The sequence below is a fragment of the Vulpes vulpes genome, chromosome 15 (assembly GCF_048418805.1).
Source record: "Vulpes vulpes isolate BD-2025 chromosome 15, VulVul3, whole genome shotgun sequence".
Taxonomy (NCBI): Eukaryota; Metazoa; Chordata; class Mammalia; order Carnivora; family Canidae; genus Vulpes; species Vulpes vulpes.
The window spans coordinates 54,219,948-54,244,087 of record NC_132794.1 but is presented as its reverse complement, the minus strand read 5'-3'; the positions used below and the strand labels follow the sequence as shown (position 1 = coordinate 54,244,087).

Sequence of the window (24,140 nt, the reverse complement as noted above, 5' to 3'; positions counted from 1 at the left end):
CTACTATACATGTTTTTAGGTTTTTACTGTTTAGTCTTGGGATGGTAGAAATCTTAGCACATCAATGAGAAGTAGCTCCATAAATATTTAGGACTACAGAATTCCCTCTCAACTGTTTTAAACTTTCTTGAAATATTTAAATATATGCAGTAGTAGGGAGAATAATTAGATCTCATGTGCCTATCATTCAACTTCAATAATTATCAACACATGGCCAATATTATTCTATTTAAACCTCTCACAACCCTGGGATTATTTTAAAACCAATGCTAGTAAGAATCAGTTCCTAAGGTTCATTTCAGAATGAAAAGCATGAGTCTAGTCACATTTCTATATCTTGTTGATCAATGTTATTATATTTATACATTACTAGCCCTTTATGATATAGGGGAGTATTTAAAATTATGAAAATGAGGGGTTTTTCTTCCTTGTTTCAACAGATAAACCATGCCTCTAAATCACTACCAATGGTCACCATTTATAATCTCAGTATTTTACTGTGTCTGAAAATATGTAGCTTACACACAAATGGACTTATATTTTTGATAACTTAGGCCAAAAGATAACTATGTGTGAAATAAACAGCATAAGAAAATAAAACTAAAAGATTCTTAATACTCTCCATATATACTTCAAGGAAACCCCTAGTTTACTCACCATCTATTACTGAATACTAAAAACTGTAACTAAAGCTTCTAGTAAATATTAGATTCTGAGTCTCTAGTTGCAAATTTTCACTCCAACAAATATTTTAGAAGTGGCCACTAATCCTTACTGGGTTTCAATTGAGGCATTTATTGCCTCAATTTTCATGTCTAATTTATTTGGCTTCATGATATTTCCAATTTTGGATACCCTCAATTTGAATGCTAAAGTTCCAAATTTGAACTTTGCAACACTTTAGAAACTATTATTTTTCAGAGAATGCACTTGTATACTTTTGTTTGTCATTTTACAGAATATAAGCATTTACACACTGGTTTCTGTGGTGCATATTTGACTACATGTCCTTTATTTCTACCCATAACAATGATATTTGACGTATAAAATTCTGGGGAGTAGAGATCAAATCTCTTTAGTTCACTGTGTACAGCAGTTCTTGTAAACAGAAAACTAATAAATGCTTTTGATGATGACAGGAAATGATTGAGACCTACAAGTAATTCTGTAGGAGAGGAACAGTGGGTGGCTCAGTGGTTGAGCATCTGCCTTTGGCTCAGGTCATGATCCTGGGGTCCTTGGATTGAATTCTGCATCAAGCTCCCCGTAGGGAGTCTGCTTCACCCTCTGCCTATGTCTCTGCCTTTCTCTGTGTGTCTCTCATGAATAAATAAATAAAAATCTTAAAAAAAATTAATTCTGTAGGAGAAGCAACATTATCTTTTGGTGCATCTCCAGGAAAGGAATCAGAATCTCTTGTTCTACCCATTAGGACTGAGATACAATTTCTTCTTTGGGCCTGAGTTCCACTATTTCCTGTAGCTGTCAGATGAGCTAAGGCAGAGTGCTATGGGAGAGTAAGCTGAAGATGGAAAGTACATGGACTCTGGAGTCATGCAGACTGGGCTCAACTTATTAGACACATGACCTTGGCTTGACTTTGGAAGTTTATTGACTTAAGTTTTGTTTTCTCTTCTAAAGGATTCATAGGATTTTATAAAATCTTTGCTACCATAAAATAGCAATAATAACAGTACCTACTTTGAAGAATCGTTCTAAGGATTGAATGAGAATTTGCCAAGTGTGAGCACCCTTATAGGTAAAAAATTCTCAATAAAAAGTTTGTTTTTACAACAGAGTTTGATTCCACAAATCACTATTCCTAATGCTTTTTATTCACAAATTTCTTTTTGTTGCTAACAGCCTAATGGCCCCAGTGTGAAGTCATTCCATTGTTTTTGTTTCCGTTGGTTTGTAAATGGTTGGTTTCCTTAAAAACATTTTGGTTAGCTCTGTAGTTAGGAACTGTGTTTAAAAAGGTGGCCACAGGACTATACTGGACACAAAAAGTAGAATTATTTTTACAAAGTAAAAATATTAGATTAATCTTTGCCAGGTGTTTAATAATCATTATACATGTTTTGATATGGAAAGAAGTCCAATGCATATTATTTAGTGAAAACAGGACAATGTGTAAAATATGCTTCAATGTGTGTTTAAAAAATATAGACAGAAAATTAGATGGGTAGTAATATAGATACTTAAGTAAGTACGTTTGTATAGGCATAGAAAATGTCTCGAAGGATTTATAAGAAACTGCCAATAATGATTGTCATGTAGAGACTAACTGAAGATCTTTATGAGATAAGAGGCATCTCTATAATTTTTAGTACTTGTTAAATATTTTATCAGTGTATATTTTACTTTTTATTTTATTTTATTTATTTTTTTTAAAGATTTTATTTATGTATTCATGAGAGAGACAGAATGAGAGAGAGAGAGAGAGAGAGAGAGAGAGGCAGAGACACAAGGCAGAGGGAGAAGCAGGCTCCATGCAGGGAGCCTGATGTGGGACTCGATCCCAGGTCTCCAGGATCAGGCCCTGTACTGAAGGCGGCGCTAAACCGCTGAGCCATCTGGGCTGCCCATATTTTACTTTTTAAATAAAAATCAGCTAATACAAAAATTTCCATCATCATTATCAACAATCATTTATTGAGTTTCCATCCATTATAGTCAACATACTAGACTGTATATACATAAAAATTATAGTATTCACAAACATCCTACAATATCAGTTGGAGTTATGTAGCTTGTATAATATTGCAGAGAAAGCAAAAGATAGAGTCATTTTTTTCCTGCTTTTAACTAGAGTTTTTGGAAATCCATAATTCATAGCCACCCGTCTAGGCATTTAGCTCTTTACTACATAGAAAATGAAAAGATTTATTTAACTATGATCTCAAATCATTGGGATTACAAATTTTGTCAATATGTATCATTCCTAGAGCTTCAGTTAAGGTAGTCTTGAAATAATGTCTTTTAAACCTACTTTTCATTTCTACTACTAGGTAAACATTGTCATGTAATTTTTTTTCTGACTTGGAAGTAATAACCAGGATTTGCACAAATCCAACTGGTTTCTGTCTAAATATGTCCTGTCATTTAGTATGAATGTATCATTACTATATGGCTTTTTAAAGCATTAGAATCATGGGTACAAAAAAATGTCACCAAATTTGTACTATGTCTATTGCTTCCCACTTTTAAATTGTTTAAGTAAACATTATAACTTAGGCATTATAATTTTTTTCACATTATAATTTTTTGCATACAAAATCTGTGATGTGTCTGAGCATTATGATACAATGTTTGCTTTATTGATGATTTCTAGCTGTAGTTTGAGGGACCACCATAAACATGTCAAGGACCACAAAGAGGTAGCACATTAGCTGCTCCATTCCACTCTAGGTCTTCATCTTTTATGGGGAAGTAAGCAGGGGGAAATAGGATCAAAATCACTAACAAGGAAGAAAGAGGTGAATTGAAGAAGGCCTGGATTGTTCATGTCTGGTATCAAAGGATAGTACAGAAGTAGAACATATAGAGAGGTGAACTGGGCCCTAGAGTTTTAGAAACACTAGAATGTAGATTCCATGGGTGTATTTGAATTCTGCTCCCAATTTGTTGATACTTCTGTATGATTTAATCAAGATGAATGTTGATGAGTGCGGGCTAAATTCATAAAAAGAGCGACTTATTACTATACTCATTCATTCAGAATGATTATTCAGGGCACTGGGCCTAAACCTAATTTTTTGAAAGAATTTTACTTGTCTATTTTAAAGATAGAGAGCACAAGCAGGAGGGGCAGAGGGAATCTCAAGCCGATTTCACACTGAGTGCAGAGCCCATCTTACCATTCTGAGATCAGGACCTGAGCCAAAACCTAGTCAGATGCTTAACAGACTGTGCCACCCACGCACTCTAGGACCAAAGCTAATTTTTAAACTATTTAATTTGCTATTCCTTTGCAGATGAGAAGAAAGAGCTTTGAGTCAAAGTTAATTCTTTGTCTCATTTTATCTTTTCAAAAAGAATACGATGTCACAAACAGCTGTGCAATCTGTCAAATGCATGTATTGCATTTCTATCATGGTCATTCAGATGGCTTTTGAACAAGTGACCATTGTTCCCTGAGAATTCCCCCCCCCCCCCAATGTAAAGATTTACATAAACTGTGGCTTTAGGAATCGTAAATAAGCTACGTTTCTCTCAACATTAGTCGAAAGATCTGTGTGAGTTTGCTCCATTCCCTTTTTAATGGAATTAGAGTTTTACTTTGCTTTGTTGTAAATTGGGGGAGGAATGTGAGTGAGAATATTTAAATTTTGATGGTGACTTTACAAAGGCTGAAGCTTTAAAAATTATCATATGTAATGAGTTTGATTATGGTGGGAGAGAATTTTAGGTTTTTTTAAAGATAACCTTGGCTCATTTTACTTCTTCAGCATAAATTGAAAGCTCTGTATAATGTCCTAAATTTCTTTTTCTGCTCTTCCCATATCTTGAAAACTCCCGTGCTCCCTTCTCACAACCAACTTTTCTCTCTTTTCCTTCTCCCCTTTCTCTCTTCTCTCCTCTTTCCTACAGAAAGCCAAGTGACACCTCAGTCCGATTTCAGGAACTTCAAATCAACCCTTTTCTCAAAATTCTTAATGGGGGCTGCTATTTTTCTTCTGACATTGTCACATTGCTAACTGCCTTTGATGAAAACACTAAATATCCCAGATAAAGCCTAAATCTTATATGTGTAAAGAAACCAGTATTAAGCTGAATATTGCCAATGTGGTATATGGAACAAGTAAGACTTGTTGCGAGAAAGGTTAAGGTAGAGTTCCCAACATGGGGTTTCCTCAAGAAGTCCCTCAGTCTCTGGTGGTGGGATGCAGAGTCAGGGGCCCTGTGTAGTTTTAGAGATGAGTTTCCTTGTGGAAAGAAGAATGAAAAGAAACTAAAGGGGCATTTTCACTTTTATTAGTGTCTTTCGTGAAGCAATATTCCCAGACTCCCGAGGGTGGGTAATTGATTAATTTAAAAAAATTGTTGAATGAATGAATATGAAAGGAATTGTTTCAGTCCATTTTTTATTTTACCTCAACACTTGAGCAAAAGTAAACTCCATTTGGCTATGTGACAGCTAATTACTCTTTTTAGCAAGTAATTATATCCATAAAGAATGATATTCAGGGGATCCCTGGGTGGCTCAGTGGTTTAGCTCCTGCCTTCGGCCCAGGGAGTGATCCTGGAGCCTTGGGATCGAGTCCCACATTGGGCTTCCTCATGGAGCCTGCTTCTCCCTCTGCCTATGTCTCTGCCTCTCTCTCTCTCTCTCATGATAAATAAATAAAATCTTAAAAAAAAAAAAAGAATGATATTCATTCCAAACTGTGCTCTAGGAAGATAAAGTGCTTCAAAGTATTTTAGAGCAAGGTAGAGAAGAAGAAATCTACCAAGTTTATAACTGATTTGCTACAAGATTAGAAAAAGTGCTGCCTCATGCTTCTAGCAGATTTGGGAACCCTGGCTATATTCCTTAAATAATGAAAAGTTTAGCCACGTCTGTTGCTTCTGTACTTAAATTTAATTTAGTTACTTTTACATGCTTAAGTGCATTCAGGAGCCTCAGGCAAAGTTTTGAAGAGGAAGGGATAAAACGCTGAATCTTACAAATCTTCGCTCTCTAAAGAATATAAAATACCCATGTGCTCCAAAGGCTGGCACCACAGTATTAACTACTGCAAGTGCCAGTGATTCCCCACCCCCCCTTTTTTTTAAACTGTTGTGGAGGCATTGATACTACGGTGAAACCAGCTTAGTATTTAGCTGGACGTGTTTAACCAAGTGTGCAAACGAGTGGACGAAAACATAAACAGGATACGACACATTGCCTAACTTTCAGAGCTAATTCTTGAGTTCTCTGTGCTTAGTCAGTGAGTATTTGTGAGACGCTTCTCTGCATTTTCTGGTTATTGGAAACTAGAGCCTGTGGTGGAAGGAAGAAGGGTGGTTTGGAATAGACCCCTCCACCAGACACTGTGACATTCATTGCACTATTACAGAGCAGGAGATCACCTGAAGGAGTGAGGGAGGATACTTGCCTGTGCCCTGAAGCTTACCTTTGCAAGTTGCTCGTGAATCTCAAGCAGGCTGGGTCGGTTGACCTTGGGCCCGCTGATGCTACCCGTGTTGCGATAGTACTCAATCTTGGGAACAGCATCCACAGTGTTGTGGCCAAAGGTTTGTAGGTAGTATGTGTTTGTGTGAGAATCGTAAGCATGAAAACTGGCATCTGTCTTAGCAGTTTCTCCATTCTGAAGGAAATTGTCATAGCACTCCTGATTCCCAGGCCTAAAGCTGATTCTGAATCTATTCTGGGTTTCATCCCCAAAAGAAGTTTCCTCATAATGTGGAGGGTCGGTGTTGTTATCCACAGCCGCACTGCTCTCATGGCTCTCATTTATGACATTAACTTGAAAGCGATTGCTATTACCGGGCACTGAATCCAGAAACACATTGGAAGAGTTGTTCAGAGACATCTTCCAAAGTGGATTTCTTTCTTTCTTTCTTTCTTTCTTTCTTTCTTTCTTTCTTTCTTTCTTTCTTTCTTTTTTGACTAGTCTATTCTTTTTTTAATCTTTGTATTTCCTCCTCAAAATAAACACTAATGTGTTTATATTAGGGAGTTCCTGGCTTTTATTCTAGAAGGACTCAATAAATAGATTCTTGATGCATTGTCGCCTATATAATCTTCAGAATGTTCTTCGAAGCTGCCATTGAAAAAGAAAATTAAACTTGTTTCAAGAAATAGAAATACACTTAAGTAGGGATAAGGGTATGAGGGAACAGTTTTATGTCGCAAGACATACAATTTTAAATTCATTTAAAAATTACCTGTCCAGGAACTTTAGTCACCTGAGCAATTAAATCCAATAATAAATAACTAGGGACCTGCTTAAGCAAACAATTTTCAATGCAGTCATGAAACTGTTATCTTTGTTTATAGGACTTGCTTAGACTCATTGCAGTTGGATTTAATATGATTTTAGAAAAGAATAACTCTACCAATTGAGTATAGTAAGAGCCGATAAGAATATCCTCAGTCTGAAATACAGTTCCTTGACAGTACTGAATGTTGAAACTGTAAAGTATTTTATCATTGATATGAACACATATTATGTGATAATGATGATTATACTCTATGATGATTATAAAATTAAAAAAAAATATTTTTAAAACTTCTAAAAATTACAGGTTATTAGTTTATAAAAATACATCCTGTGAAGAAGATAGCTTTATAAATTCTTGGATCTTTTACTAGCCTTTCATTTGCTCAAACACTTGAATGTTTTAGAAATGCTATCAAGGAATCTTTAAAAAAAATACGAGTATTCAGTGTAAGAAAATAAATCTCAATCCTTGATAAAGTTTTATGCTCTATTTAGGTAAGATAACCATGCCCTATGGATTCCCTTCAATGAAATAGTCTCAAATTCATTGAGAAGCTTATTTTTGACTATGAGATAAATAAACCATATAATCACTTTACAATCCATGATATGAGCCCATCTTAGAACATTCTTTCATGAGAGTAATATGTCTTTATTGATATTTTAAATTTTGGCTTTTTAGAAAAACAGACAAAAACGCACCTACCTCTTGAGGTTATTTCTATTTCTTTGAACTATTAGGCTATTTCTTTGAACTAAAAAAAAAAAAATCTTAACATCAACTTGCAAATAAACTTTTATGGGGAAAATTATAAGTGAAGCTGTCATCTCTTTAGTTTTTGTAGAACATCTCACTTCTCTTCATAGTCCTTGACATCCTTTGCCTTTATTTCACTACTCAGAATCTACTTTATGACATAATATTAATTGTGATTTTTATCCCACCCAGAGAGGTTTTTAACTTACCACCAGAAGAAGGAACCTTCTTCTCAGGAAGGATTACCTGTTTCAACATCACCCAGGCATATATGGGGCACTTAGCTTTCAGCCCAGAACCATAGGCTTCTTCTTATTGGTTAGAATCTTCATTGAAAGAGGTGATTGAGCAGTGATTGGTGTGGAATAATACTGTAGGCCCTCCCCAGTCATTAGCCCTGAGTACCACCTCAGCTAGTAACCAGTAGTAAACCATTAATCCATTTAGACAGGAAGTCATATAAAATTTCTTTAATTTGTAAGGGGAGTTGGATTGTTCAGCATTAATCACCCAACAAAATATAAGCAGTGCTTCAGTTGTTTGGTGCTAAATAAATTGAATCCCACTGTCTTCACATGATTCCTGGTGACCTCCTATTGCTTAGCACATACAGCAAAATAAAGGCCTCCAGAGATAATTTCTATACTTTGTAACTAGAAAGTGGTATTTGAAATCATTTTATCTTGCTTGTAGTAGATATTAGATTAATTCTTCTCTGAATAGGAAGTGAGCAGATTGAATATAAAATCAGTGATTTATTGAAAATATTTCTACTTAGTGGGAAAACTATTTCAAGCAATAATGAAACTGTGACTAAGTTTCCCAGTGGTCTTTTTGTCTCTACCCGGCAAAACATGTATATCAAACCTGGTATTTTTGGTTTATTGAGAGAAAGATTTTGCTCAAATCTGTGAGGTGGTGATTATTTAGACAGCACAAACAATTCCGCTGTGCAGGTTCTGTCATTGGTTTTCAGTTGAGGTGATTGAATGGATCCTCCTTGTCTTTTACGTTAGAAGCTATCCAAGTGATTTCCAGCTGCCTGAGCAGCACACTTGGAGCTTGACACAGTGGTTAGGAGCAAGACTCTGAAGTGAGTCAGTATACTCAATTCACAGCCCAGCTGTGCCACTTCTGTGTAAGCTCTGGCAAATTAATCAATCTCTCTTGCCTTAACTTTCTCATCAACCAATAATGGTGGATAATAATGTTACCGACTTTGCTGTACAGTTATTGAGTGGATTAAATGAGTGAATTTGTGTGTTGGATTTAGATCAGTACTGGTTTGTACTTCACACTTTTATTATTTTGGAAATATTTACAATTGACTGAAGACTTTGAGGGTGTCTGGGTGGCTCAGTGTTTGAGTTTCTGCCTTTGGCTCAGATTGTGATCCCTGGGTTCTGGGATCGAATCCCGTATCAGCTCCCCACGGGGAGCCTGCTTCTGCCTCTGCCTATGTCTCTGCCTCCCTCTGTGTGTCTCTCATGAATAAATAAATACAAATCTTAAAAAAAAAAAAACCTTTGACTTAGTCAAAGATTCCAGGGTGAATCATTAGAGATTGGGATAGGTACTATTCTAATAAAGTAGGAGGAAAGGTAGATGGGTGAAAAGATGCTGGACTGTAGAAAAGGATTTGGAGACACCTAAGTAAAATGCCCTAGACTCTACTAGATAAATGTCATACTAATCAATTGGGCTAATGTCATAAGGCTGTTTCAGAAATAGAGACAGAATTACAACTATGTACCACTAACTCAGTCTGTTCTTAAATACAAGCCATTTATCCATTCAACAAAGGGTTCTGACTCCCCGCATAGAAGGCATAAGAATTATGCCTTTCAGATTCAAATTCATTTCAGAATCATCTGGCTGTTGCTATTTAGAACAGCTAAGATGGGGCTAGGACTCAAAACAAACCCTATTGATTGGCCCTGGATGGAAGCTGTGAACTCACTGGCAGTTATTTCTACCATCTCTAGTCCCCTTTTCCTTCAACCATTTCCTCAATGCCTCTTTCAGGAGCCCACCAATTTGTTCCTTGAACTTTTTCCTCTGCCAAGGACTGTGAATGCATCCAAAGGTGGTCAATTTCCTTTATCCTTGCTGCTTGCCTGCCTGACTACAGTGTCCTGTGAATTAGTTTCAGTCTTGGTCTTACATCAACCAGACATTTTCATTCTAAGCCTTTTATCTCTAACTGTGAAATGAAAGTCTTTGTTCTCTATTAAGGGGATTCAGACATTCTAGAGCAGATGGGAGATGGTTTGGGGGATATGGATGAAATTACACCATCCATAAAGCCAACCTTGAAAGGTAAACCCAATTTAGGCTTTTCAGGTATGTGGGTAAGGTAACAGGAGGAAAACTTCTGGAGGTATGATCCTTTAATTTTCCTCTTGTCTTTCCTGACAGGGCTCTGGGGAAAGTGTAGCTGGAGAATGATCTAACTATGACATTGGACATTCCTAAAAGAATTAGCATTTCATGAAGTTTCCATGATGTATCCATACTATAACCATTTCTCATATTTTTTGTATTATTTCTGGTTCTGAAAATATAGACACTGACCACTCTTTCCCATCTGCTGCCCCCCAAAAATCTAAGGTGAACAATAGATCATGAATAAATTCCATGGATGAGGACAATTTTGGTTAAAAGAATTTCCATTTAGTGGGATTGAAAATAATACTATGGTCGAATTGATGATATCTGGAAAGCTTGTGAGTGGTGAACTTTCAGAAACAATGCTCATACTTCATGAAGTTATCTTCTGTTTTGGGTCTTAGAGTCTTTCTTCTTTGAAGGGTAGAGCTGGTCTTGTTATGTTCTAGTGACCAAAATGGACGGTCTTGTTCAATGTCTTCCCTGGGGAAAATGGTGCATCTTGTACTTGGGCATATATCTTAACAAGTACTTTAGAAACCTGGGTCACGAAGGAGATACCTAGCATCCTGGGCACATACAACTCCTAGTATGTCTGGCTGACTTGGTTCAATGAAATGTTCTTGGACCAAACTACTGACTGGCTATAAGGTGTCCTAGGCTGACACTCCTCTACCTACTGGGGTTCAAAGAGCTCCTTGAGGTGTGAGTTTGGTCCAGAAGATTAACAACCAACACAGATGTGTTCTAAGTATATTAGGAGTTGGAAAGTATCAGGGATGAGACAGCTTGTTTTGGAGTGCCATAGACTTGAGCAGTAACTATCTCTGTAAGATATATAAAAATGTTGAGGATCGTGTCTTGGAGTATAGCATGATGTTTACAAACAATGACTTTGACATTAGACTGCCCACATTCAATTCCTAACACAATCATTCTCTAGCTTGATGACCTTGGGAAGTTATTTAAGCTCTCTCAACTTCAGCTCCTCACCTGGGACATTAAGGTAATAAATAAAATGGAAATAGTAATTTTGAACTCAAAGGATTCATAAGTATGTCAAGTCACATAATAAATGGAAAGCATCCAATTTAGTGCTAACTCTGAGTAAGTAGTAGTCATTCGTTTTTTGGTATGTTTGGCAGTTGTGCGTTCTGGTGACACAAATATTTTTGTATTGATTTATCTCCTACTATATTCCTCCATTTGGTAATCATAAAGGGTCAGAAATTGTAGTTGGAAAGAATTTTAGAATAAAATAATTCTATATTTTCATTTATCAAATGAAGAGAATTAAGATAGAAAAGAGAATATCTTACACTAGGCCATTGTTTTTTGAAGTTTGAGAATCTCTATTACTATTGCCAATGAGGGGAATAAATAATAATTTCAAGGTATGTTTTGACAACGTTTTCTGGTTTTCAAATTGCTTTCCCATTCATTATGCATCATTTGGTCCTCTCAACATTCCTGTAAAATATGAAGGATAGGTTTATTTATCCTTGTTTTGCAGATGTGAAAAGGTGCCCCTTAGCTAGCTTTCTAGGTCATAAAGCTAGTTCTTGACTAAGTCAACATTAAAATTCAAATCATAAGAGTTTAGATTCCTAAACTGGAAAGCTTTTCATGATATCTTAAATCTTCATTGATCTCAGATCTCTGGGTTTCCAGATACATTCACAGAGTTCATAGAGCACTAGATTTGAAAAGGACATTAAAAATCCTCTGATTAGCTTCCTCACTGAAGTCCATAGAGATTAGATGACTTGTCCAACCACACATGTTTATTGAATTTAGTGAATGAAATGAGCCTCTTCCAGCATGCTCAAGGAAATTACAATGTATCTTCCATGTGTCCCAGTGGTATAAGCCTAAAAACCATAAAGGTGGAACTCTCACGCAAGTGCATATTCAAATGTTCCTTTATCAAACTCTTCAACTTCATCTTCCCATGTAGAGGAAGGCATGCTACTATATGGGTCTAAGAGAATTTTGAAGCATCTGATAATAAGAAGTCCCAAGAAGATACACAAAATTCCAACAAAAGCAAAGCCAGTTTTTTGCTCCAGAGTCAATGAAAAAGCTGATACTTCGTTGACACTCATCTTAGCTGAAGAGTTGCCACAGTAGGTACTACTCATTATTCACTGTCACATCATTATGGCTCTTCAGAATTCCTGCTGGAGTCACCTCTTGGCCTAGATACAAAATTGGACTCAGTTTAGTCTTATTCATGTATATTAGTGAGCGGGTAATTGCTTTCTAAAATCTGGCAGTTTTCAAACCTTCTTGACTTAATTCACAAAAGACACATGAAAACATCATCAGATATGGATCAGGATCAAATTATCATTGGAGATGCTATTTCTATTGTAGTAATGACAGACTACAGTAATGACAGTAATGGCCTTTGTGGACATCCAAAACTTACCTACATGCACTAAATATAAAATCAGATATGAAAGGGAATATTCAAATAATTAACCCCAGAAGCTTTTGATTCATTGTGAGATAGTTAAGTCACTGCCTCCTTGACCTGAACTGTCATCTAATCTTTACTTCATTTTTTCACGTGCAGATAACACCATAAATAATCATAGGGTGTGAACTGGTCAAGCTCTCTAAGGTCCATGTTTTAAGGTCTGTCTCCAGTGCCTTTTGTCTGATACAGACTCTGATACTTTTAAATAGGTATGTCTTCGTTCTTTTTCATTCTCTTAGTTTTTTGACTTATGTACTTGTGTTTTTCTTCCCACTACCACTCTATAGTGGTAAATATGAATTTCTTAAAGATATATATATATATATTTAAATTATTTTAATAAAAACAGTACCTTATTATAGTATCCTGCAAATAGCAGGCAGCAATAGCTGTGGATCATTAGCCATCTCCCCACCATCCCCATTAGCTTTCAGAACACCCTAAATAAACATAAAACCCAAGTTAAACAGCATGTTTTTTTTATAAACATTCAACTTCAAGATGAGCTTCCCAGTTCTCTTCCCAAACAGATTCCTAGTCCTAAGCTCCTTCTGTGCTGAGATTCTAAAACTACAGCAAAAGTGTTCAGAAAGTATGGGTTGAATGAACAAAAAATAGATTTTCCCATTTGATACCTTAACAATAATTAAATTAATTAATTAAAATTGAGATCAGTTAATTAAATCAAATGGTTACTAACCCACAGCCACCCTTCTTGAGAGGACCTTTTACCAAATAGCTTGTCATCCAGTAATAGAGAATAATCAAATGTTTGTGTTTGAGTTTTTATTATTGCTTTTTCTAATAATAATTGTAAAGAATTATTTATTAAAATAACTGACCCTTCAGATTTTTTTGGATTCAATTTTCAGAAAGCAATTGAGACAGAAGAGGGATGGCATGTAAGGAGTAAAGAAAGGAAGTAATTAATAAGAACAAACCCGTGGCTTTCAAAGTTATTTACCAACGAATAAACCAGTTAATATTAAACAATATTTTATTTTATAATTGTTTGTATTACAAAATAGCTTTATATTCAAATCTTAAGTGTTAGAAACATTTAATACACTTGGGATATACTGTTTGTTTAATAAATGGAAAAAATTGTTTCAAACCTCTCTGTTAAACTTCTTTCCATCAAACCATTTTTCTTCCCTGTTATATATGGCATAGTGACTATACTCTAAATTAAAAAAAAAATTAGTATCACTTATGTGGCTCAGAGTGATTTTTCTAATTGAGCTCTTGTTCTATTTATCCTGTGGAAGACATGAGACCGGACTGAACATCTAACGACCTTGGGGTTTAACAAGAACTTTTTCTTTCTTTCTTTCTTTCTTTCTTTCTTTCTTTCTTTCTTTCTTTCTTTCTTTCTTCTACGTATAATTATGATATTAGTTGAATGTATTTGTTTTTAAGAATCCTAATGCAGACAGAGACACAGGGTCATAGCTGATCATTAGATGAGTTAAGTCAGTTAGCTCTAAATGATTAATCTACTAGACTGTATTATTTGTATAAAACCCATCAACTGAACAAACAAATAAAAGAGGTATTTTCTAGCTGTAGCAATAGAACACTCAACTCATTTGTTACTTTTAAAATAAAACATAGTATCTTCCTAGTTAGAGATACAAAATTCCTTGTTAAATTATCTACCATACCATATATTGCCTTGTTCTGAGAATCTCAGACAATCTGTGAAGTGAATTACTTTCTTTTTAAATGGAAAAATAACTACCTCTCAGGTACTGAATATAGTTCCCGGCATATCATGGGTATCCAATAAATATTTGAACTGAATCAAAGTAAATTTATTGAAAAATTTAAGTTTTGATGAATAAAGTTCTGGTTCTGAAAATCTGATTTTTAGACATCCAGAAAACATGTCAAAAAACATTTAACATTTAGTTGAAATGAATAAGAAAGCTTTAGTTTGATTTAAAAAACAAATTGGCCTTGAAGTAAATATCAAAATCCAGAAGCTCAGAGTTCAGTGTTTCTTGCTTGTTTTTATCAGATTGATTAATAAAAGCATTCCCACAAAGATTCATATGATTTTACTCCAAATAATTCCAACCTGCAGGGGAGAGGATCCATGTACAAACAGGAAGAAAACAGCATAGGCTTCTACAAAAGCAATTAAAGGGAAAAGGGAAAAAATTGTATTTAACATATACTGGATACCAAACATTGCTTTACATCTATTATTTTATTTTATTTTATTTATTTTTTAAAGATTTTATTTATTTATTCGTGAGAGACAGAGAGAGAGAGGTAGAGACACAGGCAGAGGGAGAAGGAACAGGCAGGAAGCCAGACATGGGACTTGATCCCAGGTCTCCAGGATCACGACCTGGGCTGAAGGTGGCGCTAAATCGCTGAGCCACCTGGGCTGCCCTATTATTGTATTTAATCCCTATAATAACCACATGGGATTAGTATTATTGTCTTTAACATCTTGATGACAAAAGAGATGCAAAGATCTAGAGGGAACAGAGATTTCATTCATTTAGAGATCAGGAAAAGTTTTTCTTGTGAGAGATTTTATTTGAGCTGAGTCATGAAAGAGAAGATTTAGATATTTGAGGAAGGAAACAGCATTACAATAAATATGAAAGCAGAAAAGTACTGAATTTGTTCAGAGCAGTTTGGCACAAGCAAAGGGGAATATGAGAAACAAAACATTGGAAAGGTAGGTTGAGCCAAAATGTAAAATCTTTTGACTGTCAAGCTAAGAGTTTACAATTTCTTTGCCAAAAGTCTAAACTTATGATGAGGCCAAAATAGACATAGATTTCAGGGAAGGAGCATCATGGGAAAGAAATGGTCCAAGTGAAAAGCAATGAGGGCTTGGACTATGAAGTAGGTGTGTGGGAGAGGAAATGAAAGATATTTGAAAGATATTTATAAAGATATCAGGGATAGTTTTGGCAAATGATGGAAGGTAGTAGGCCATGGAAAGAGAGGTATCAAAGATGACTGTACTCCATTAAGTCTGGACAAGTGTGGAGGTCCCTGGGTGGCTCAGCGGTTTAGCGCCTGCTTTTGGCCCAGGGCACGATCCTGGAGGCCCGGGATCGAGTCCCAAATCGGGCACCCAGCATGGAGCCTGCTTCTCCCTCTGCCTGTGTCTCTGCCTCTCTCTCTCTCTCTCTCTCTGTGTGACTATCATAAATAAATAAAAATTTTAAAAAAAGTAAATGAAAAGTTTAGTTCTAGTCAATAGGCAGTTTTAAACAAATTAATCCAGATCATGTTGTCCAGCATAAAATTGCTGGTGGGGAGACTATCTTAAGGATATTATTGTCAAATAAAGTTAATACATAGAAGCATTTACAGATCAAAATTTAAGGAAAGAATTGCTGAGGTTTGCAGAAAAGGGAAGATCAAAGAGGATGACAGCTGCTTTCAAATATTTGAAGTGTTACTGTAGGAAGCCAGATCTACTCATTCTGGATTGATCCAGAAAGCAGTTTTGATGTAATCGCATTAAGGTTCTATTTGCAGTCACCAAAAAGGACTGAAAATGGAAGAATCCTAGCAATGAGCCTCAAAGAATCCCTTTCTTACAAGAAGAAAGCAGGATCTGCTAGTGGAATTGTATATGGAATGATCAGAGTCATAAGTGGATCTGTAGTAGGAAGTCACCTGGAATAAAGGAAGCTAGAGGTTCTATAGGTATTGGTAAACAGTGTCAAATTCTGCAGCGCTGGTGGAAACTAAGTGCTGAAAAACAGGGCATTGGGTTTGGCATTCAGAAGTTTTTCATCACTGTAAAAATTTTGGTTGAATGACCAGGGGTGACACTATATTGAAGAGGGTTTTGGAGTGATGGGTAATGAATAAGTGAAGCCAAATGATAAAAGAAACCTGACACAAAGGAAGTTTTACTTGCACAAAAATTTAAGTGCAAAAGTTGAGATCGTGAGACCAATTATTTCCGATAATAAGGACATGATTATATATTCAGCTTTTAAAAGTGGAGCCAAGTAAATTCACTGGGGTTCAAAGAATTAGGAATTTTCCATTTTTAACCAAAAATTGGAATGATAAAGAGGAGGGAAGAATTTGGACTTCTACATTCATTTTAAAATTCTACCTTATACTAAAGATGAAAACAAAGTTCAAGTCAAGGAAAACAACTTAAAAGGTAGTATTTAAAGGTTGAAAAGAAGTGTCTACACAAGCAAATAAGTAAAAAGTTAAGCGATTGCCTAACAATATGTTTGGCAAATAGATGCTGTTGGTGATTTAAGTGATATGTGTAGCAGTTGAAATACGAGTATTTTCAGCCCTAAATTTTTCAAATGTTTGCCCAAACTTTGCATTTTACTTGTTGTGTGAAATGAACAACTTGTCTCATTTCAACAGCAAACCTGAAGTTGTTGAGGCTATATTGTTAAGTGCAATGAGCTTTGTGCCCTTCTGTTGATATAGAGCACAATTTGATAAAAAAAAAAAAAAGTATTGCTAATAACAAAATACTGTTAAAAATTAGTAGAACTCTCCATTTACAATACTGACTTCTTCATAATTAATAAGATATCTGGAATTACTCAATGAATGTGGATGAAAGACACATTTTCACTTTCTCTAATCCATGACAGAGAGGAGAAAGCAAAAACAAATCAATAGGTTCTGTAAAACAGACATTTTAATGCCTACCTCAGAGAGAAAGCATCATCTTAATATCCTGTTTACTGGGAAAAAGAAAAATGAGAGACATTTAAATTGTGAAGTTATAAAACCAGGATAAATAAACCCTGTTAAGAAAAAAGAAATGAATTTTTTTAAAAAAAGAGTAGATGTAAAATAGTGTGGTAAAAGTTATTTTAAATATGCTACCCCACAAAAAATGGATATGAAGATCAACATTTAGGTACTTTAGAAATGAGCAATTGAGTTGAAAGTACATCATTTCCTTCATGGCAACTGTCAGGAACCGGGATTTCTAAGTCCTGATGAGTCATAGGATTGGGCCAATGGTATACCTGTAGACCAAAAGGCCAAAATCCCACTCAATAGTTTTGTAGTTAATAACCAATAAGCAAAGTCTTTCTATGATCAGTCATACATACTATTGTGAGCAGTTAAAAATAACAGTATTTTAATCTATTTTTATAATTTTATATTTTATAGCCTTTCATACACATGAATGTTGTATGTGATTTTTTTCTTCTATGAATAAGTTTACTGATTAGAAATATAAAATTTCACTTTCCAGAAACCTATAGTTTGCTACAATGTGCAACTACAGGAGCCGATATTATTTTTAAAGTAATCTCTACACACTATATTGGGCTCGAACTCACAACCCCAAGATCAAGAGTTGCATGCTCCACCAGCTGAGCCAGCCAGGTGCCCCATGCAGATACCAATATTGAAAAGTATATGCCCATTAAAAAAAAAAAAAAAAAAGAACTTCCTGCATTTTATTTTAATCAACAGGTTTTTCCCTCTGGTTTATTTATCTATTAATGATAGTCCAAACAGTATATCTGAAATAACAACTATTATAGTGGAATATGGCATTTTCAGTGAAAAGTATTTTGATATTGGTTATCAGATACAGTAATCTTTGATGCTAATAATATGAAGACTCATGATTTCATGAAATGAGGCATATAAGAAAACCCAGGCTTAAATGAATCCTCCCATAATACATACACAACATTACCCTACCAAATATCAAGGTTATTAAATCCCATTCCAAGTAAACAGGGAAAAAAAGAATTATTCAGGCCACTTCTGCACGGAGCTAGTTAATCATTAGGAATGGAATGTGTTGGAATTAAAGGAAAACCTTAAATTACAAACCCAGATGTCTTCATCATGATGAAGTACATAAATTGCAGGCCTTCCCAGAGATCCAAAACCCTGGAATTTGTCAGAATCCCCCTCTCTAACCTTTCAGATTTCAACCTTAAGAGCGTCTTCCCATGGCTCCCCAAGGACTCTGACATTGGATGTTTTCGAAGCACTGGATATCAGGTCTGAAAATTTTCAAAATGTCTCACTAGAGAAACCTGGACTGTCATCATCATTCTGCCTTGTTTGTCCCCACTTCTCTTTGGGCATATTAAACTAAAGAAGCATAGAAACCCCCTACAAAATATTATAGGAGAAGCATCAGCAAGCTAACTGCAAACACACATTTTTTTTTTTTTCTTTCCTTTTTGGCAACAGCAGCTGCAGCAGCGGAAACATCAGGGCTCTTTTCTCCTTTAGAATTTGAACTGACCAGACCTGCAGGCTCCATCCCCGCGCCCCCCACCCCCCTTCTCCGCTCCCTAGCTTCAGAAATACAGGAGAATGAGAACAGGCTTCATCTGGACCTGCGCTTGAACCCTGTGGGCTACTGCGGAGGGTAGGGGGAGAAAGTTACTTCGCAGACAGCGATGTCTCACCTTCCATGCTTGTTGCCATGGAGATGAAATCCAGCCAGTAGGTCTAAGTGTTGGCAGGTTTGTCTGTGTTCGCTGATCGGTTCAGTAACAATGTATGAGGCGTGTCCTGGGAACCTGCGTGGAGTCACAGGACCGTGGTTAGCGTCTCCTGGCCTACGTGTGTAAATGTCTGTATCTGTCGGTGAGAAAGAGAGGACGTGGGCGGCCGCGAAGTACGTGTGCGCGCGCGAGTGTATTTGCAGGAACCTGTGCCTGGATTGATCTGCTGCGGCCGAGTGTAAATATTTGCGCGCGCGCGCGCGTTTGTGAAGGCGTCTGTGTTTGTGACACAGAAGAGTTGGTAAATGAGAGGGGGAAGGGAATGGGCCACCGCAGCAACAGGCTCCATCTATTCCTCAGTGTTGCAAAAAAGGAAAAAAAAAAAAAAAAAAAAAAAAAGCTGCTCATTTTCACTCCTATCACACTCACTGCAGGTTAGCCATCGGAGTTCGTCACCCATTTGGTTTCCTAAGGCAGTGGAAGTTTAATTAATTTATTGTTAAAACCCTTGTTTTCTTCTCCTCTGCATCAGTGGCTGTGCCGCGGGCATTTGGCTGCGCTTCTTGACCGCAGTCTCAGTCGGGGAGTAGACGCTACTTACATCTTTCTGCTCATCCGACGAGAGAAAGACGAGAGTGAAAGTGTATTGGTTTAACTGGGGACCGCATGCGTCATTTGGAGTTATTTTCTCCTACTCTTCACCTTTCCTTTTCCATGCAAACCCAACCAGATCCTTCCCTCCCCACCTCTCTGCCCCCAAACCCCGCAAGCTTTTTAGGGATTGGTGTAGGCGCTGTCCGAGGTGCTGAAATGTTGCGTAGTGAGACCTCTGAGCTAGAATACACCAGGACAAGAATGCTCCATAAAAGCCCATATGTAGTTGCAAGGCACGTTTTCTAAACAGCGTTGAATACATAGAATCCAAATTTAAATGACATTGAAAGCAAAGCAAAACAATACCAAAGGGATAAAACAACAATAAAACCTCTTCCCCCATCCTTACTTAGGAGACTTTTTGTCCAGCTCAATTTTAAAGATCCAATTCTATTTGTGTTTGGATACTATATCCAGAACCTTCAAATTCCAAGCACCTGTAGATTCTCTAAAAACTTAATTATTGACCTTGTAAATTATTAAATTTTCAGAGATTGGGGAAAATGTAGATGCAGAATGGGGTCATTGTTCATGTAAAAAATGCTGAAAGCACATGATGTAAAGATGTGTTAGAATTCAATAATAAGGTGAAGGCAATGTATATGGTCATTCAGAGTATTTACTAATTTAGGAAATTTCATGGTCTTACAAAATATGGGCAATGTATAACTGGGAGTTCATGTAAGACTATACTCAAAAAAATTATTCTTTTTCATTTAAAACTGCTAAACATGGGATCCCTGGGTGGCTCAGTGGTTTAGCGCCTGCCTTAGGCCCAGGGCATGATACTGGAGTCCCTGGATGGAGTCCCACATCCGGCTCCCTGCATGGAGCCTGCTTCGCACTCTGCCTGTGTCTCTGCCCCTCTCTCTCTGTCTGTGTCTCTCATGAATAAATAAATAAAATCTTTAAAAAAAACTCTTAAACGCCTTAGGGGTGCCTGGGTGGCTCAGTTGGTTAAGCACCCAACTCAATTTCAGTTCAGGTCATGATCTCAGGGTAGTGGGACTAAGCCCCACAGTGGGCTCAGCTCTTAGCCGGGAGCCTGCTTGGGATTCTTTCCCTTACCTCTCCCTCTGCCCCTCCCCCATCAAATAAATAAATAAATCTTCAACAAATAAAACTATTTTTTTAAATTTCTATTTTATTTTATTTATTTATGATAGGCATACAGTGAGAGACAGAGAGAGAGGCAGAGACACAGGCAGAGGGAGAAGCAGGCTCCACGCACCGGGAGCCCGACGTGGGATTCGATCCCTGGTCTCCAGGATGGCACCCTGGGCCAAAGGCAGGCACTAAACCACTGCACCACCCAGGGATCCCCCAAATAAAACTATTAAAGACCCTATAATATAGGTGAACTGCCCACCAATGAAGAGAATGGAAGGAGTTCTTCCAGTAACATGTTCCCAGCCATGGCTTTATTGACTTTTTTTTTTTTTTTTTTTTTTTTAGCTTGCTAAGGGCCCCATCCTGTTTTGGTAGTATTTGCTAGAGCAATGCCTCCTGAAATTTAATGTGCACATAAGTCCTCTCAGGATCTTGAAAAAAAAATGCAGGTTTTCATTCAGTAAGAGTGAGTTTGGGTCTCAGATTCTGCATTTCTAACAATACTCCACATGATTGGAGGTTGCTAGTTCAGGACCACACTTCAAATAGCAAAGGACCACACTTCAAATAGCAAAGTTCTAGAAATATTGTATTCTCGCAATGCAGTCACTCATAGAGTATGGGAAAGGAGGTAGTTTTCTTCCACCCATGATTCTGTATGTTTCTGGACTGTTGCAAGAAAGTTCTATTCATATTAGTTCAGAAGTTAATTGCACAATATTAACAAATTATTTATAACTCAAATTGCTTAAAAATTTGATCATTTGGTTTTGATTTTGACATTGTCTGGAAACATACTACAGTTTACATCACTCTCTATATCCATACTATAACCTGCAACCACGCATCCTCTTTGCAATCCAAGCTCAAGGAAAAAAAAACAAGTTACATGATTTTATGACTCATGTATGGGCCCCATGCCAAGGATTTGTTGTCATGATTGAAGATTTTGACTTGTCCTTCTATGGCTTCATAATAACTGTTTATTATACTTATTTTACAAATCTGAATGTTGCAGATCTAATTCTCATCCAGTTTAGAAAGTAAGATAAGACCATTGTTTTATAAATCATTTGAGTGTATGCTGACCTGTCATGTCAGTGACATAACACATGTATAGTTAGATTTTGAAGGTTCTTCTGGATGGTTTTCTTCTTTAAAAAATAATCCATACATATATCAGTTGAGACAGTATTTTTTAGTCAAAGCTTTTGAATTGATGCCAAAGGCGAGTTTTTACTATGTATTAGGTTCCTTGGCATTAGTTAGTGCATGATCTTGATTTTTTTCTAGCTATATGAAAGGTGGTGATGCTCTGGAAATTCTGCAAAGTGGCTCAATGAGGAAAATGTAATGAATTAAAAATCTATTTTTTTATAGATAGATCTATCTATTTCCACTTCCTTACTGTTGCTGGGATTCAAAGATAGAAAATCTTTGGTCTCTGATCCTGATGTGATACATTGTAAAACAACATGGCAAATTCTACCAAGTTTTATAGGAGCACAGAGATTAATAATTTATATTTCATTCTCCATTGCCAAAGAAGGATGAAGAATAGAAAAATAGATAAAACCCAGAATACCTGCATTTCAGGTCCTTATAAATTCCTGCTGTCAATTTTTATTTTAAAATATTTTTGAAAGCTATGAAACACATGAATGCTTTTCTAAAGCACATGTGGTTAATCCGTAGTTCTGGATAGTCTATTATTTGTTTTCAGAGCAATCCAAATTATTAGAAAGGTAAGTAAGAGGGTTTCATTGTTTAGACCTTCCCAAAATAGATCAACATTACATTTTCAGTTTATATGCACATATTCTGTATAAAACAATCCTTAGTTTACATGCCTTGCTCTATGTGTATTATAGGTTGCTACTAAAGACTTGGACAGCACTTACTATTCCTTATATGAGATCTCTCTAAAAACATTTCTTTCATTTCCAATCTAATGAATTGAACTCTCATACTCCTCCTCCTCACTTAAACCATCCAAAGGTAAGTGGTATGTCTTCCTCTTATACACAATGCACATCATATAATTGATCCTATTTTCTTTTAGTTACTAGGGATGTCAAAGTTAAATTAACAGCTAAAAATTAGTAACTGTGTAAAATATTAAGGCTTTTATTTTTGTGTTCTTTATTTCCTGACTACTGCAATTTTGTCTTCTCAAGTAGTGGTATTCTTTTCATTAACTGTTTTTATGTGTGTCGTCATATAAATGTCCTCACAAAATCAGAAATTAAGGAGGGCATGTGATATGATAAGCACTGGGTGTTATACCATATGTTGGTAAATTGAATTTAATTAAAAAAAAAAAAGAAATGATGTAAATAAATTAAAAGTAAGTAAGTACATTTATTTTTCTACTTTTTGGCCGTAAATGTTGACTACTGTATGGGTATATATAGTTAGTTGTTCTACAAATTTGTTTTTATCAAGATGCTAAAATAAGGGATCCCTGGGTGGCTCAGCGGTTTAGCGCCTGCCTTTGGCCCAGGGCCCGATCCTGGAGTCCCGGGATCGAGTCCCGTGTCGGGTTCCTGGCATGGAGCCTGCTTCTGCCTCTGCCTGTGTCTCTGCCTCTCTCTCTCTCTCTCTCTCTCTCTCTCTCATTGTGTGTGTGTGTGTGTGTGTCTATCACGAATAAATAAATAAATCTTTAAAACAAAACAAAACAAAACAAGAGGGCAGCCCCGGTGGCTCAGTGGTTTAGCGCTGCCTTCAGCCCAGGGTGTGATCCTGGGGACCCGGGATCAAGTCCCACATTCGCTCCCAGCATGGAGCCTGCTTCTCCCTCTGCCTGTGTCTCTGCCTCTCTCTCTCTCTCTGTCTCTCTGTGTCTCACATGAATGAATAAATAAAATCTTAAAAAAAAAAACCAAGATGCTAAAATACAGAGAAAACAATCATGTAGTTAGCGATGAAGATAAAAATATAAGTTATTATGACTAAATAATAAATGTTAACCTAACAGATGGAAATTTTAACTATAGACCAGCTTTATTTCAAAACACTTTATTTCTGTTTCTCCTTCTATATCCTAAATAGTGTCATTTATATGAGTAAGGCCATTTTTTTATATCAGAGAGCTGAAGTGTTGATTGTCTACCTTGTTAGAAGACGTAGCAACTACGGAAATGTAAAGAACATGACAGCTCCACTCTTAAAATATACTTTAGAATAAGAGTATCACAAAGGAATTAAAAGTGAGAATTTCTTCTAACAAGCCAGTTTAGGATTCTCTTCAGAGGAAAACTTTTTTTGCTGTACATTCTTGCCACCCTGACTCCAACTGACTTCTTGCTCTCCAGTTTTCTAGTGGGATTATCTCTTGAACCTAATAG

The 24,140-nt window shown here is 36.4% G+C and overlaps 2 protein-coding genes across 8 annotated transcripts in view; both read right to left on the bottom strand.

Annotated features, from left to right (window-relative positions):
* Window positions 1–7,996, bottom strand: part of SLC12A1 (solute carrier family 12 member 1) — an 89,890-nt gene extending 81,894 nt beyond the window's left edge. Inside the window, exons 1-2 of one of the 3 annotated variants that reach the window (XM_025998668.2) lie at window positions 7,917–7,996; window positions 6,120–6,770 (exon numbers count right to left, since the gene is read on the bottom strand). In XM_025998668.2, coding sequence (XP_025854453.1) covers window positions 6,120–6,539 — 420 coding nt within the window. In that variant the 5' untranslated portion in view covers window positions 6,540–6,770; window positions 7,917–7,996. The remainder of the gene's footprint in view (window positions 1–6,119; window positions 6,771–7,916) is intronic. The other 2 variants (XM_025998667.2, XM_072738468.1) reach the window with 2 other exon arrangements.
* Window positions 7,997–11,859: 3,863 nt separating this feature from the next.
* CTXN2 (cortexin 2) lies at window positions 11,860–19,125 on the bottom strand. Of its 5 annotated transcripts, none has more exons than XM_025998665.2 (4): window positions 18,988–19,072; window positions 17,246–17,280; window positions 12,930–13,017; window positions 11,860–12,293 (listed from the first exon to the last, which is right to left on the bottom strand). In XM_025998665.2, the coding sequence occupies exon 4, from the start codon at window positions 12,234–12,236 to the stop codon at window positions 11,991–11,993; it is 246 nt and encodes an 81-aa protein (XP_025854450.1). In that variant the 5' UTR covers window positions 12,237–12,293; window positions 12,930–13,017; window positions 17,246–17,280; window positions 18,988–19,072; the 3' UTR covers window positions 11,860–11,990. The 5 variants fall into 5 exon arrangements, with proteins under 5 accessions (XP_025854450.1, XP_072594571.1, XP_025854451.1 ...); XM_072738470.1 differs by lacking the exon at window positions 18,988–19,072 and adding an exon at window positions 18,398–18,460; XM_025998666.2 differs by lacking the exon at window positions 12,930–13,017 and having other exon boundaries at window positions 18,988–19,086.
* Between the last annotated feature and the right edge of the window lie 5,015 nt (window positions 19,126–24,140).